A 15,064-nucleotide genomic window follows, 5' to 3' on the forward strand; every position below is an offset into this window, starting at 1 on the left:
TTAATATACCAATCTATATTAAGTATGCATATATGTACCCATGTATATATCCATGTATGGACATAATATATAAAATATATATGTATGTGTTTGCATGTATAATTCCAGTGTCTGGAATTCTTATTCATAACACTATCTGGTTTTCTTTTCTTTTCTCCAGTTGTATCTGATCACTGAACTGCACAGAAAAAATGCAAGCCTCTTTATGAAGATTATTGTTATGATAATTCTTACATTATGATTCCATTTGACTACAGCTCCCACAAAAGGAAAAGAAAGCTAATCACATTGGAATCATTTTGAAACAGATCACTGGCATTTCTAATGAGCATTTCTAGTTCCTTTCATTTAGGGCTTCCAAATATATCATGCCTTATATGCGTGGAGAATGACTCAGTGACATTCTGACGGTGCTGTCTTTGAGTTGCTGACTTAAAAATTCTCTTATCTTATTGATCCTCGCAGAACCTGAATTTATTGTATTTTAGGCAATAGGATAAGATGCCCCTTCCCTGTTTCCCTTCATCAACTAAATCAGTCCCACCCAAACTACCAAACTGAAAAGGAAAACAGTATTAATATGATTTAGCTACCCTGGATACCATGCTCCAGTGCCAGGTACTGATAATTCACCACCTGTGATGGGTCAAAGCATGGTAAAGTGTTGTTTGGTATCTCTCCAAATTGATGTGGCTTTCAATTTCCCTGTGACTTTATGCCCTCTTGAAATTATGGTTGGTAAATGCTTTGACAGATATATTCATTGATTTCTTTTGTTTTGAGAGATGCTCAATGATTGTGATTTTAAAAAAAAATATCTATAAAAGTATCCTGGGTGGTGTGACAAAGAAAGCTTTTTAAAAATCCAATAAGCCAATAGTATTCATATATTGGTTTAAAGCCATTAGACTTCCTTCATAAGAGGTAGCATGGTGTAGTGGATAAAATAAATGTTAGGGGAAAAGAAAAGAAAAGAAGTGCCAGCTCTGAATCTAAAAGAAGTGCCAGCTCTGAATCTTGCCTCTTACTCATTTACCTATGTGATCACGAGCCAATCACTCCCTTCTCAGTGCCCCAGGCAAATGTCTACAACCATCCCTTACAGAGGAGTTGCTAATCTACATCGAGGGAGGGAATTTCCAAACAGAATTAAGGTTCATGTTTGAAATCATAGGTCTGAATATTTTAAAAAAATGTTATTCCATACAGATGTTGGAATTTTTTTATTCCATACCCTATAGAGTTCAGTGTATTCTCTGTATCTGAGAGAGATAAGCTGTTATCTTCAGTTGAGATAGGGAGATGGGGATCTTATTGATACAAACTGTTCTCTATGACTATTTCAGATCTATGTATGGATGATTCAGATAGAAAAGATGTACAGTAAACTGGTGACACAGCACTTTCTTGGCATGACCTATGAGGCCCGACCAATGTATTACCTGAAGGTGAGTAAAAGAGCTTAAAATGCTATTAAGATTTAAAAGGGGGCAGTGAGGTGACACAACAGATAGAGCTCTCGGCCTAGAGTCAGGGAGACTCATCTTCTTGGGTTCAAATCTGGCTTCAGATACTTACTAGTTGTGTGACCTTGGGAAAGTCACTTAATCCTGTTTACCTCAGTTTCTTCGTCTATAAAGTGCACTGGAAAAGGAAATGGCAAACCACTCCAGTGTCTTTGCTAAGAAAACCCCAAAGGTGGTCACAGAGAGTTGTGCACAACTGAAGTGACTCAACAGCAATAACAATAATATACACATACAGATTATATACACATATATGTACAAGTATGTCTACACGTGTGTGTTTATACACAGATATACATGTGGGCAGCTAGGCTGTGGAGTGTATAGAGTGCCAGGCCTGAAGTCAAGAAAACTCATCTTCCTGAGTTCAAATCTGGCCTCAGACACTTCCCCACTGTGTGACCCTGGGCAAGTCACTTAACTGTGTTTGCCAAGAAAATCCCAAATGGTGTCAGATACCACTGAACAGCAGTAGCAAGACTTAGAAAAAACTCTTTTCCAGCATATTCATCTAGTGTTCACTGAGTGCAGAGCAGCAGGGTTAAGAACCACTGGAGAGAAGGGCTAAAGTGTGTTGGGGAGGAGACATCAGTTCCGAAGATCTTTGCCACATTTGGCCCTGTGAGATGCTGTGGTATGAGGTGGAAGCTAAGTGGTGCAGTGAGTAGAATGGTGGACTTGGAGTCAGAAAGACCTGTATTCAGATCTTGCCTCAGGCTTTCATTAGTGTGGGCAAGTCATCTAATTTGTGCCTGTTTCATCATCTATAATAGTCGCACCTACCACACAGGCTCAAATAAAGGAACACATTTAAAGCACTTTGCAAACATTAAAACTTTGTAAAAGTACTAGCTATTCTAGTGGACATATAGCACTGACTTTTGGAATCAGAGGACCTAGGTTTGAGTTTTGTTCTGTTGCTGCTTGTGTGAACTTGGGTAAATAGTCTAACTTTCTCAGACCTCAGTTTTTGTCATCTGCTAGATGAATATACAGGGTTTGAAAAGGGAGATTAGTTGTCCTCCACTTTAAATCCTATGAAATAGACTATCTTGCATCTGCTTTTTATTTTTTAAATTTAACTTATTTTTCCAATTAACAAATATTTCTCTTTCTTCTATTAACAGAAGATAGAAAGGAGGTAAGAGAAAGAAAGAAAGAAAGGAAGGAAGAAAGAAAGAAAGAAAGAAAGAAAGAGGGAGGAAGGGAGGGAGGAAGGGAGGGAGAAAGGGAGGGAGGAAGGAAGGAAAGAGAAAATATACTGGAAGAAAACAAATTCCCACATTGACTCTTTCCCCAAAGAGTTCATTTCACTCTGTATTTTGAGTGCGTCACTTCTCTGGCAAGAGTAAGTTAGCACTGTTTCATCTATTCTCCTCTGGAGTGGTTATTTATTACTGCATTGAACAGATTTGTAACATCTTTCAAAATCTGCACACATTTTTGGACTATATCTTACTTTATGGCCAGGTTTGTATTTATTGAATATCCAGAAGATCCACAGTCAATGCTTGGGTACAACAAGCGTTTCTGACAAGTGAGTTGAGGATGGGGTGTGGGGATGGGAAGCAGGTCAAATACTCTTGTCCATGGAAAGCAGGAGTCCCCTTGGCTTCTCATGGTCCATAGTGCAAAGTGTGCAGACATGGAGCACAGGTAAATTGTCTCAGTTCCAGGATCTTTGGGCCCTGAGATGAAGAAAGATTCCTTGGGAAGTTCCGTATATCTCTTGGTGCAGATGTGGTACCTTATCTATTAAACAGTTGTGTGCAGAAGCTTCTGAGTTTGGCAGCGCTACATGCAGAGTCCCATTGACCCTGAAGCAAAGCCTGCCTAGGGTTGTCCCTGGGAATCTGGACCACTGAGTTTGGGACTTTTCATCAGAAGCAAGGCTGATCTGCCCAGACCTGATGGTGAGAGTTAATGGGAATGAGTAGACAGGGCCCCAGCAACAGTCAAGGAAATGGCTATAACAAGCAGGCAATCAGGATGAGCAAGTCATTGATATAAAAATTCCCATAAATACTGTAATTATCAGAGTGAGTAGAGGTCAGAGGTGGTTTAGGGATTGTGTCAGTGGGTTAAAAAATGAATGAGGTAAAGTGAACTAGAAAACCTAACCTATTATGAGGTGTCTCTTAAATTCAAGCTTTTTGTAAGGAGGCAGCAGGCCCTTAGTAACAGTAAAAACTCAAATACTTCTCAGCCCCTACTATCCTTAGTTTGGGACAGAATAAAACCTTTTTGGTTGAATTTTGTTGAAATATTTAAATAACCACTACATTACTCTCCTCTCCCCCTCCCAACAAGCCATTCATTCTAACAAAGATAAAAAAAATAAAGGGGGGAGGGAGGCATTTCAGCAAAACTAACCAGGGTATCAAAAAATTTTGACGTTATAATATTCACTGTTCTACACCCATAGCTCCCACTATTGAAAAGGAGGAAGATGAGATACCCTTTAATAAAACAGGTCCTTGGTCTGTGCAAGGTTCCATACCTTATGCTATGACCACTGGAATTCCTCCCACTTACTGCAGAGATTCAGCAGTTGTAAGGGAGAGGCTCATGTTGGTTGAAGTGTCTGTCTGAATCCTCTTTCCTGCTTACAACCATAAAGGAGGACTCCTCAGATGCCAAATAGTAAATTTGCACAGGGTTGAATTCAGCCCGATGTTAGTCCTCAACAGCAAAAATATAGTGGGATGGATTCTTGTAACATGATTGTTTTCTAATGACCATGTTGATACCCCTTTTAGATCAGTAAGCCAGCAAATACCTTGAAAAAGATCATTTGGATAGACTGTGGAATTCATGGCAACGAGTGGATTTCCCCTGCCTTTTGCCAGTGGTTTGTAAGAGAAGTGAGTGCCTCTATCACATATATCAGGGTTGATGAGAGAAGGTATGTAAAGCCCTTGGTGAATTGAAAAACTCCTTAAAAGAGTTCAGTGGTAAAGAAGATGATGATAGGGAGAATGGTGACTTCTCAGCTACTGAAAAATGCCTCCTTTCTTTTGCACGTGTACAGGATTATTCATTACCTCCAAAGGAGCTAGGTATATCAACGGGTTTGGAAACAAAACTGAATTGCAGAATCTGATCTTATCCTTGGCATCAAAAATTCATTTTCAGTGGAATTTAGAGAAGAGACAGTATAGTAATAATGGTTACAAGATTATCTTTGAAGTTGAGGCCCTAGATTTGCCTTTCTTCACACACATATACATAATACATGGACACACATAGGCATATATGTACATATACATATACACACATGCACACATATACCACATCTATATACATACACAAATACACAAACACACGTGTGTATTGTATACATACACATACATATGTACGTTACAGGAGTATAAATAAACCACTTAATCTTTTAGTGTCCCAATTTGTCAACATGATAAGTAACATTAAAAGTTCCTTACAGGAATTAACTGGGGGAATTAAGGTGGGAAAATGAAAACAGTGGAATATGTTAGGAGAGAAAGATACTTTCCCTCATATATATACGTATATATAATATATATACGTGTATATATATATATATATATATATATATATATATATATATTGTTACATTTGGGCTCTGAGCTGTGCATCCTTCCCATCCCCACACTTGAAAAGGCCAACATTTGACACAGCTGTATGTATGAACACAAGATATTTTTTAAAGACAACCTTCATATTAGCTCTATTAAACAGAGTGTATACTAACCTTCAAAACAGGGTATCAAGGAACTTAGGAAGTTTTCAAAATTAATAGTAATGATCATTTTCACAAATCTTGGTAACATATGAAGTCATGGAAAATAGAACACCTGAGGAAAAAATGTAACAATTTCTTGCGATCAGGTTGAGGAGATGAGACAAAGGAAAAGAGAAGGCAATCTCTCCACAATCTTCCAAGTGTTTCTATCTTTTCATTTGTAGATTCTACAAAACTACAAAACAGACCTAAGAATAAGCAGATTTCTTAGGAAGCTGGACTTCTATATCCTCCCAGTTATTAATATTGATGGCTATGTCTACAGCTGGAAAACCGTAAGCAAGTTAATCCCATTATACTGGATAGGAGACATGTGCATGACCACAGAACCTGAGAGCCAGGAGCGACCTCAGGGGTCATCTGTCCAATCTCATTGCTCTACCTGTTGCTTCTCATCAACAGCACCTTTATGCAGCATCCCCTAGACTCTAGGGCCTAGATAGTTTCCTACTGTGATTGGCTAAAGTCTTCTCTGGGGGCTGATTTTTATTAGTTAATCAACAACAACTTCTGAAGTGTCAGTTATGTGCCAGGCAATATACTAGCTGCTAGGTGTAAAAAGACAAGCATGAAAAGGTCTCTTCCCCCAAGGAGCTTACATTTACCTCTACTGGACTTTTTCTTCAAATCCTAAAGGACTTTCTTCTTGCAAATGTGATCTTTGCATAATGGGCAAAATTCTATACACCTCTTCCTTCTTTTTCTTCTTCTCCTCCTTTTTCTTTCCTTCCTTCCTTCCTTCCTTCCTTCCTTCCTTCCTTCCTTCCTTCCTTCCTTCCTTCCTTCCTTCCTTCCTTCCTTCCTTCCTTCCTTCCTCCCTCCCTCCCTTCCTTCCTTCCTTCCTTTCTTTTTTCCCTCAAACTACATCACTTCATTCTTCACCCTTGTCCCCTCCCTCCCTGCCACAGGCCTTATGATCTCCCAATGTATCAAAACCAAACTCTCAATCGTGGAACAGAAAACCCTTTACTAGCTTACTTAAAGGCCCTTAATTCTAGAATCTTCTCCAAATTGCTTTTTCTATTTGTAATAGGTAAAGCCTTCTCCTTGTCCTTCCTCTCCTTTGTCTGTCTCCCAAAACCAAATATTTATACAGGGCATATTTTAAAAGGCTTACTTCTTTACATTTGTTTTGTCCATCCTTTTTCATCCTTTAACACACTGCCTAAAGCAATTCTGGGAAGCTTTATTTGGTTAAGTGGTTATTGAAGTGTTTTTTTTTTTTTGACGTAACTAGGTGGCACCTTGGACAGAGCATGGAATCTAGAGCCAGGGAGACTTGGGTTTGAATCTTTCCCCAGACCCTTACTGGTTGTGTGACTATGAGCAAATCACTAAACTGTTATATGCCTCAGTTTCCTCATCTGTAAAATGAGGATAATAATAGTATCTTCCTCCAAGGGTTTGGTAAAAATAAAATGAGATTGTATTTGTAAAGTGTGTTGTAAACCTTAAAGTGTTACATAAATGCTATTATTTTTAGTAAGTGAAATATGATTGTAGCCCCTACATCTTCTTGTTTCTCCTCTCTAGCTATCAGGGGCAGCTAGGTGGTGGAGTGGATAGAGCACCAGTGCAGGAATCAGGAGGACCTGAGTTCAAATCTCACCTCAGATACTTGACACTCACTAGCTATGTGACCTTGGACAAGTCACTTAACCCCAATTGCCTCATCCCAGGTCATTTCCAGTCACTGGATTCAGATATCTCTGGAGGAGGAGTGAGGCTGGTGACCTGCATAGCCCTCACTCAAAATAAAGTCAAAGTCATCATTTCTCTGATGGTATGGTCTTCTTCAGCAATGAAGGACGAACACACCCTCTAGCTGTCATTACTTACTATCTATAAGATCTTTTGGATAAATTTCTTCACCTCTCTTTTGTAACATGAGAGGGCTGAGCTATATCAGTGGCACTTAACCTTTTTTTTTTTTTTTTTTGGTCAGGCCTTGGTGGCCTGGTGAAACATATGGAACCCTTCTCAGAAGAATGTGTTTTTTTATTTATTTGTTAGTTTTGTTTTGTTTAAGGCTGGCTCTCCCTCTTGTCCATGACCAGTCCTTTCTACTAGCATGAGAGATTTGAACTACTGTACTCCTTTCTGATCTGAAACAGTTTGCCGCTCCATACGCAACCTGGTGTCTCCTTGGTTTCCTGAGCTCACCATAGTGATGCCAAACAGTTTGGGCAGGCGATCAGCTTATTCTACTTTAGTCAGAACTCCAAACCTCAAGAGCTGCCAAATCCAATCTCCTCAGTAGCGAAAGTTACAGGCATACACTGCTGTGTCTGGCAGAAAATTTTTTTTTCTGTTCTTAGATTTATTTATTTATTTCATTTTTAACATGGTTCATATCATATAAAACAATTCCAGCTTTTGGTCAGGTGATACTTCTTTTAAAGCATTTACAATATAAACCAATGGATTTTTTTTTAACATTAACCAACGGAGATACAAATAATAACTATGTTGCTAACTTCACAAGCCCTTGACCTAATTGTCTCCACACTATTACTGAGAATTAAAGGACCCAAATTTATTGTTGTTGGTCTAAAGAACAAAGGCTAATAGTTTAATTTTAGACTTCACCTTGGATGTTCCCCTACCAACAATCTGTAATTTAATTGATCTGGTATTAAGCTTACAAACCTTTTGACTATAGGAAATAAGAGTAGGGACATTGCAGGGAAACAATATCTCCCCAACTTCATGTCAATTCCAGGCAGGAGTAGATTGTCTACTTGCATTCAGTCAGGCTTAAAGTCTCCCAGGTGTCAGTGGGGAAATTGAGTCAGGAGAATCCTACCTCAGCCCAGGCTGAATAGCCATTCTCCCACCCTTCCCATGAGATCACCTTTTGAAGTTCCTACCAGCATCTCACAGGCTTACTGGCATCATGGATTGGAGGCTCAGACCCCCTTTCTTGCTATCCATACCTGGAGTTAGACTCAGAAGAACAGTCAATTAATAGTCCCATAGCATCTTAAAATAGCAAGTTCCAATAACCAGGTTTCAGATGACTATAATTTCACATTGGCTAAGGAACATCTTTTGAGGCAAGTCTTAAGTGGCTTACATACCTTTCTATACCTGTTCTAGTTCCTGATTAAATAACAATCATAAAATCAAATTTACCATTAAAACCTTAACTTTTCCATCAATGCCAAATTTTACCCAAGGTTACCTGCCTCTAGGAAACTAAGACTAAAATTCTTTCCCCCAAACTAAAGATGTCTCTGATTTAGTCTCAGTAATTAATTCAGTCAATTGTTTTTAATACTAATTGCTTTTACATCACTTTGTAACATGTCCAATTTTTCTCCCTATCTCTCCCCTCCTCCACCTCCCAATACCTTGCATTCTGATTATCCCTTCCCTTAATGTACCCTCCCTTCTATCACACTCCACCCTTCCCTTATCCCCATCTTCTCTCTTTCCTTGTAGGGCAAGATAAATTTCTATACCCCATTCCCTGTGTTTCTTATTTCCTGGTTATATGCAATAATAATTCTCAACATTTGTTTCTAATACTTTGAATTCCAGCTTCTCTCCCTCCCTCCCTACCCATCCCCACTGAGAAGGCAAGCAATTTAATACAGACTAAATTGTGTTGTTTTGCAAAAGACTTTCATAATAATCATGTTGTGTAATACTAACTATATTGCCCTCTATCCTATTCTATCTCCCCTTATTTTTTTTTATTCCCGCATTTGACCTTGTCCCTTCCCAAAAGTGTTTATTTCTAGTTACTCCCTTCTCCCATTTGCCCTCCCTTCTATCATTCCACTCACACCACTTGTCGCCTCCTCCCCTGTAGTGTAAGATAGATTTTCATGCCAAATTGAGTGAGCATGTTATTCCCTCCTTAAACCATATGTGAAGACAGTAAGCTTCACTTTTGCCCTCTCCCCTTCTCCATTTTCTCCTCCATTAAACAAGATTTTTCTTATCTGTTTTATGAGTTATAGCCTGCCCCATTCCACTTCTCCCTTTCTCCTCCCAGTATTTTCCTCCCTCACCCTTTAATTTTTAGATTTTTTTTTTTTGTGGACATCTCTTCTCTTCTGATTCAACTCAACCTATACTCTCTGTCTGTATGTGTGTGTGTGTGTGTGTGTGTGTGTGTGTGTATGTACAATCCCTCCACCTACCCAAATACTGAGAAAAGTCTCAAGAGTTACAAATATTATCTTTCCATGTAGGAATGTAAACAGTTCAGCTTTAGAAAGTCTTTTATGATTTTTCTTTCCTGTTTACCTTTTCATGCTTCTCTTGATTCTTGTGTTTGAAAGTCAGATTTTTCTCTTCAGCTCCGGTCTTTTCATCATGAATGCTTGAAAGCCCTTTATATCATTGAATGACCATTTATTCCCTTGAAGTATTATACTCAGTTTTTCTGGGTAGGTGATTCTTGGTTTTAATCTCAGTTCCTTTGACTTCTGGAATATCCTATTCCAAACCCTTCGATCCCTTAGTATTGAAGCTGCCAAATCCTGTGTTATCCTGATTGTATTTCCACAGTATTAGAATTGTTTCTTTCTAGCTGCTTGTGGTATTTTCTCTTTGACCTGGGAACTCTGAAATTTGGCCAGAATATTCCTAGGAGTTTCTCTCTTCAGGTCTTTTTCAGGAGGTGATTGGTGGATTCTTTCAATATTTATTTTGCCCTCTGGCTCTAAAATATCAGGACAGTTTTCCTTGATAATTTCATGGAAGATAATGTCTAGGCTTTTTTTTTTTTTGATCATGGCTTTCAGGTAGTCCCATAATTTTTAAATTATCTCTCCTGGATCTATTTTCCAGGTCAGCTGTTTTTCCAATGAGATGTTTCACATTATCTTCTATTTTTTCAAACTTTTGGTTTTGTTTTTTAACTGCTTGGTTTATCTCATAGTCATTCAGTTTTCTGAGCTCAATTATCTCTTTCAAAGAACTATTTTGTTTGGTGAGCTTTTGAACCTTCTCCTCCATTTGGCTAATTCTGCTTTTAAAAGCCCTCTTCTCCTCCTTGGCTTTTTGGACCTCTTTTCCCAATTGAGTTAGCATCTTTTTAAACATGTTATTTTCCTCAGTATTTTTTTGGTTCTCCTTTAGCAAGCTCCTAATTCATTTTTCAAGCTCTTCTACTGACTGAGCCCAGTTTAAGTTCATTTGGAGGCATTGGAGGCAGGGGCCTTGACTTCCTGTGACAATGTGCCTTGTTCTTCCTCATCAGAAAGGATGGGAAGAGACACCTGTTCACCAAGAAAGTAACCTTCTATGGTTTTATTTTTTTCCCCATTTTTGGGCATTTTCCCAGCCAGTTACTTGACTTCTGAATTCTTTGTCAAGAGAATGATCCTATTGCCCCTCCTCTTCCCAGTACTATGTTCAAGGCTGAGATTTGACTCAGCTGCTCAATTCCCTGGGGCTTTGGGTGGGGGCAGGGCCATCACTCAGGGTTGAGGTTTAGATCAGCTGCTCCCTACTACCAGAGGCTTTAAGCTGAGCTTCCTGGACAATGGTCCCAGGCTGCTTCCCAGTCTCTGTAGCTGCTTACAGTCTGCTGCTGCTGCTGTTGCCTGGGGCTATTGCTGGAGGAACACCATTCCCCTTTTGCCCAGCTGGGAAAGCCCTCCCACACTGACTTTTGGAGCTTTCTTTGTCCCTTGTGGGTTGAGAGATCTGGGACCCTCCCTGCTGGGAACTCTGTCTTAGAGTTCTGTTCAGGTCCTGTTCTTCCCAGTGCTGCATGGTCAGGGCTGGGCTCTGCTTTGCTCAGTATCCTGTGAGATAGACCTTTCCTGTTGGCCTTCCAGGTTATATTTGGCTGGAAACCTCTTTTGCTCTGTTGTTCTGTCACTTCTGCTGCTCTAGAATTTGTTGAGAGTCATTTTTTACAGGTATTTTGTGGGTTGTGGGGGAAGCACTAGAGTATATGTGTCTTTCTACTCCACCATCTTGGCTCCACCCCCAGAATATTTTTTAAATGAACAAAATAAAATAAGTGGGATTGCAAAGGAAAACCAATTATACTGAAATGTAATTATCATAAAAATGTTTTTAAATAAAATCCAGGGATTTCACATTAAAGATGTCTGCACTAGATGGTTTCTGAGGTCTCTTCTGGCTCTAAATGTATTATTTAATGATTGTGTTTTCACTTAAGGAATTAATGATATATAGAAATGCCTGTTTTCTATAGTTTCAAGCCATATGATGTATACAACAGGGTGACTGAAAATTACTTGGGAATACTCAGAAGTATTGTTGAGAAATTCTCCCCAGTAGGTCAGAGTGAGACAACCATCCTCATGGTCAAGAACCAAATATAATCATGGATACTGTGATTTATGTTGTGGTGTTTAGAACATCTTTAGGTGCTGTAATACCTGTGTTTCTATTTAGAATCGCCGCTGGAGAAAATCTCGTGCATCCCATAGTAATGGCACCTGCTTTGGGACTGACCTCAACAGAAATTTCAACTCATCCTGGTGTAGTAAGTGCAAGTTTGAGACTTGAGTTTATAATTGCATAGGAGGTAGAAAAGCAACAGGAAGGTATGAGTTCCTAGAGATCTAATTTACAAAAATATACTCAAGCTCACATATCTTCACCAATTCCTTTCCTCATCATCTTCCTCCTAGTCTGATCATCATTATCCATCAATTAGAAACAATAGAGTTTCTATCTTGTATTCTACTTGGGCCAGGTGAGGTTAAGAAGCACACAGTGGACTTTAGGACTGATTTGTCCATACTTGAAATTCAGCACTCCTCTTCTAAAACCATTCTCATATTTCAGGCAGGGAAATGTAAACATTCAAAAGACAATAATGATTTATCTAAGTTAAACTACGGGACTTCATCAAACGTCCTGTTCTAATGCCTCATTCCATCATGAAGGGAACTATGGATTTTTGAAAGCTATGCTAGTTAACCATCAATCTTGTCAAGTCCTACCAAATTGAAAGCTTAGCCTAGTAAATGGATTGTGATATATCCATTTATTGCTTCTATATCATGGGGTTAGGGACATGACACCCCTTATCCACCCCCACCCCTGTAATCTGGAAAATCCATGCAAAAAATCTTGGCTCTCCTATCATACTAAAGAAGTCTGAATTATAGATAAATATGTTGCTATTATACAATACCATACATATATTTTATGAATTTTTGAGTTTTAAATTTTTTCTCTGTGTCATCTTCTAATCTTTGAGTATCCTATGCAGTTTCTATAACATGCTCCCCCAAATCCCACTTAATTTCTTATGCTGACCTACAATATGTTGAAACCATGATGCAGAAAGTCACTCTATGGAAGGGATAACTGTACTCCAAACGTGAATTTGTCTAAATTAGGAAAGGCTCATCAAATGAAGAATTGTTGAGGCCACAACAACTAATGATATGGTCTACTAAGAAGGACACTGTTGTAGCCCATCTGCATTGGTGGAAGGAATAGCTGCACAAATGAAATTACAGATATTTGAAATATTGATGTATGCAAGAGGCCTTTTTTTAGGTTAACAGGTCTTTTTACCTGTTAATTCAATCTATAACAATCTGTTCTCCAAGGATCCTAAGGGACAGGTTTTCTTTTGAGGGAGTTGGAGTGTTCTAAGGCATCCATGTTCCATTCTATACATTCAGAGGTGTGCTGGAGCCAATTGTTAAGTTGTCAATGTGAGTATTTATACCTTTGAAATCAGCAAATACTACAAATCAGGGCTTGATTTATTCTTTTATTAATTTAAAGTCAAGAAAGTAATGGAGAAAATTTTGATAATGCACATTAAACTTAAAAGTTTATCCTGGGTACATTTTTTTGGATGAGCTGGTTGTTAAACATTTACCAGCATGCCCCCGGTGACACATTCCTATATGAACTGGAAGTGCCTAAGAGTGGAAACACAAAACACATAAAGGTCGTTGGCAAATATTGGCCAATGATGTAGAATTAGAGCATTGAGTGGAATCTCAAATACTTGATTTCAGTCACTTAAACAAGTACCCAATGTCAATTTGAAAATATAATTTTGCCAATGGAGGACTCTTAGGTGTAGGAACAACCTCCTACTACTATAGGGCTTCTTATCCTTTTTTGTGTCATGATCCCCTTTGGCAGTTGAATGAAACTTATGAATCCTTTCTCTGAATATTTTTAAATGCATAAGATAAAATATATAGAATTATGAAGGAAATCAATTATTTTGCGATACAGTTACTAAAATAATTTTTTAAAAAACCTAATTCATTGACCCCAAATTAAGCATTTTTGATCTACTAGGTTTGAGAACATCCTTCATCCCTCCATCCCGCAGACCAACAATCCTTCTATAACTTGGGAGTTATAGGTAACTGGGGTTGCCTGGGGCAATAGAGGTTAAGTGATTTATCCAGGATTCCACAACCAGTAAATGTCAGAGGCAGGATTTAAACTCAAGTCTTCCTGACTCCATATCCAACACACTATCCACTCTACCATATTGCCTTGAGAGTTTGAAAATGGTAAGTTAAAAATCATTGGGTTTATAGTTTCCTTTATGAGTTAGACATAGATGGTATATATTTTTAGTGCTCTCTTGGCTTTTAAGAGTTTGTGAATATAGATTATCTCTCTATCAGACTTTAAGCTCTCTGAGGGTGGAGGCTATGTTTTATTTATCTCTCTATATCTCCCAACACCTAGGGTCATTAGTGCTGTAGTAGGCTTTTAATGAATATCTGGTTAGTGGGCAAATATATAGTAGAAGAGAATGTGCTATCGTGACACAGATTGCCTACAATTTTATCCTGAGAAAGCCTTTAGTTGCTTTAAAAGACCAATCTAGAAGCCAAATCTCAAATCTAATTCAAAGTGGAATGTCCTGTGTTGTACGTAGAAGCACAGAATGCTGAAGTTGGAAAGGGGCTTAGAGACAACCCATTCCAGCCCCATCATTATATGGGAAGGGAAACAGACACCCAGAAAAATGAAATGACCTTCCCTTCCCCTCTCACACAAGGTCACACTGCTAGTAAGTGGCAAAACCAAGCCTTTTGAGTCTAGGACTCCAACACCACACTCTTCATCTATTACTTCAGAATTCAGATGTTCATAGTTTTTTTTCCTTTCCCTCTTACAGGTATTGGAGCCTCTAAAAATTGTAAACACGTAACATTCTGTGGTACAGGACCAGTCTCTGAGCCTGAAACAAAAGCCATCTCTAGGGCAATTGAAGACAAGAAGGACAGCATCCTATGCTACCTGTCAATACATTCTTATGGTCAGCGCATCCTCACCCCTTATGGTTATACCAAAAAGAGACCACGTAACTATGATGAGTTGGTAAGAGATCAGCCCCTTTGGTCCACTCCCTGTAAAGTAAACCAGCCTTTCTCTCTCTTCTAATCACTGAGGCAAAGGTTTGATTTATGTCTCTCCTGTCCATTTGTTTTCTCCATCTTTCTTTTTCTTTTCTCCTATTTACACCACTTTCTCAGATCCCTACTGGGCTGTCTTCAGGTCTGAATAGTATTACTCTGCTTTAAATAAGTACCATATTATTTCTTTAAGTTGTCAAATTGAGAAATACCATTTTCATAACTATAAATAAGGTAAGGAGATTAAACAATTGAAATGTTCATCTTTCATGGTTAACACTATAGCACCAGAGAGCACTTGGGTGTCTGTTGAGAAGTAACCAGCTGTGAGTTCTCCAAAGTGGAATATGTTTTCTTTAAAAAACAAACCAACCAACCAGTGACAGCAAGAAATAGCCCCACAAAACCCC

At 38.6% G+C, this 15,064-nt stretch overlaps 1 protein-coding gene across 2 annotated transcripts in view; it reads left to right on the forward strand.

The window, feature by feature from the left end:
* The window catches only part of CPO (carboxypeptidase O), a 38,946-nt gene that overhangs the window by 10,772 nt on the left and 13,110 nt on the right, over positions 1 to 15,064 (forward strand). The window contains exons 3-7 of one of the 2 annotated variants that reach the window (XM_072617390.1): positions 1,347 to 1,448; positions 4,286 to 4,390; positions 5,472 to 5,582; positions 11,695 to 11,785; positions 14,417 to 14,619. In XM_072617390.1, coding sequence (XP_072473491.1) covers positions 1,347 to 1,448; positions 4,286 to 4,390; positions 5,472 to 5,582; positions 11,695 to 11,785; positions 14,417 to 14,619 — 612 coding nt within the window. The remainder of the gene's footprint in view (positions 1 to 1,346; positions 1,449 to 4,285; positions 4,391 to 5,471; positions 5,583 to 11,694; positions 11,786 to 14,416; positions 14,620 to 15,064) is intronic. The other variant, XM_072617391.1, reaches the window with a different exon arrangement.

The sequence above is a fragment of the Notamacropus eugenii genome, chromosome 6 (genome assembly GCF_028372415.1).
Source record: "Notamacropus eugenii isolate mMacEug1 chromosome 6, mMacEug1.pri_v2, whole genome shotgun sequence".
Lineage (NCBI taxonomy): Eukaryota > Metazoa > Chordata > Mammalia > Diprotodontia > Macropodidae > Notamacropus > Notamacropus eugenii.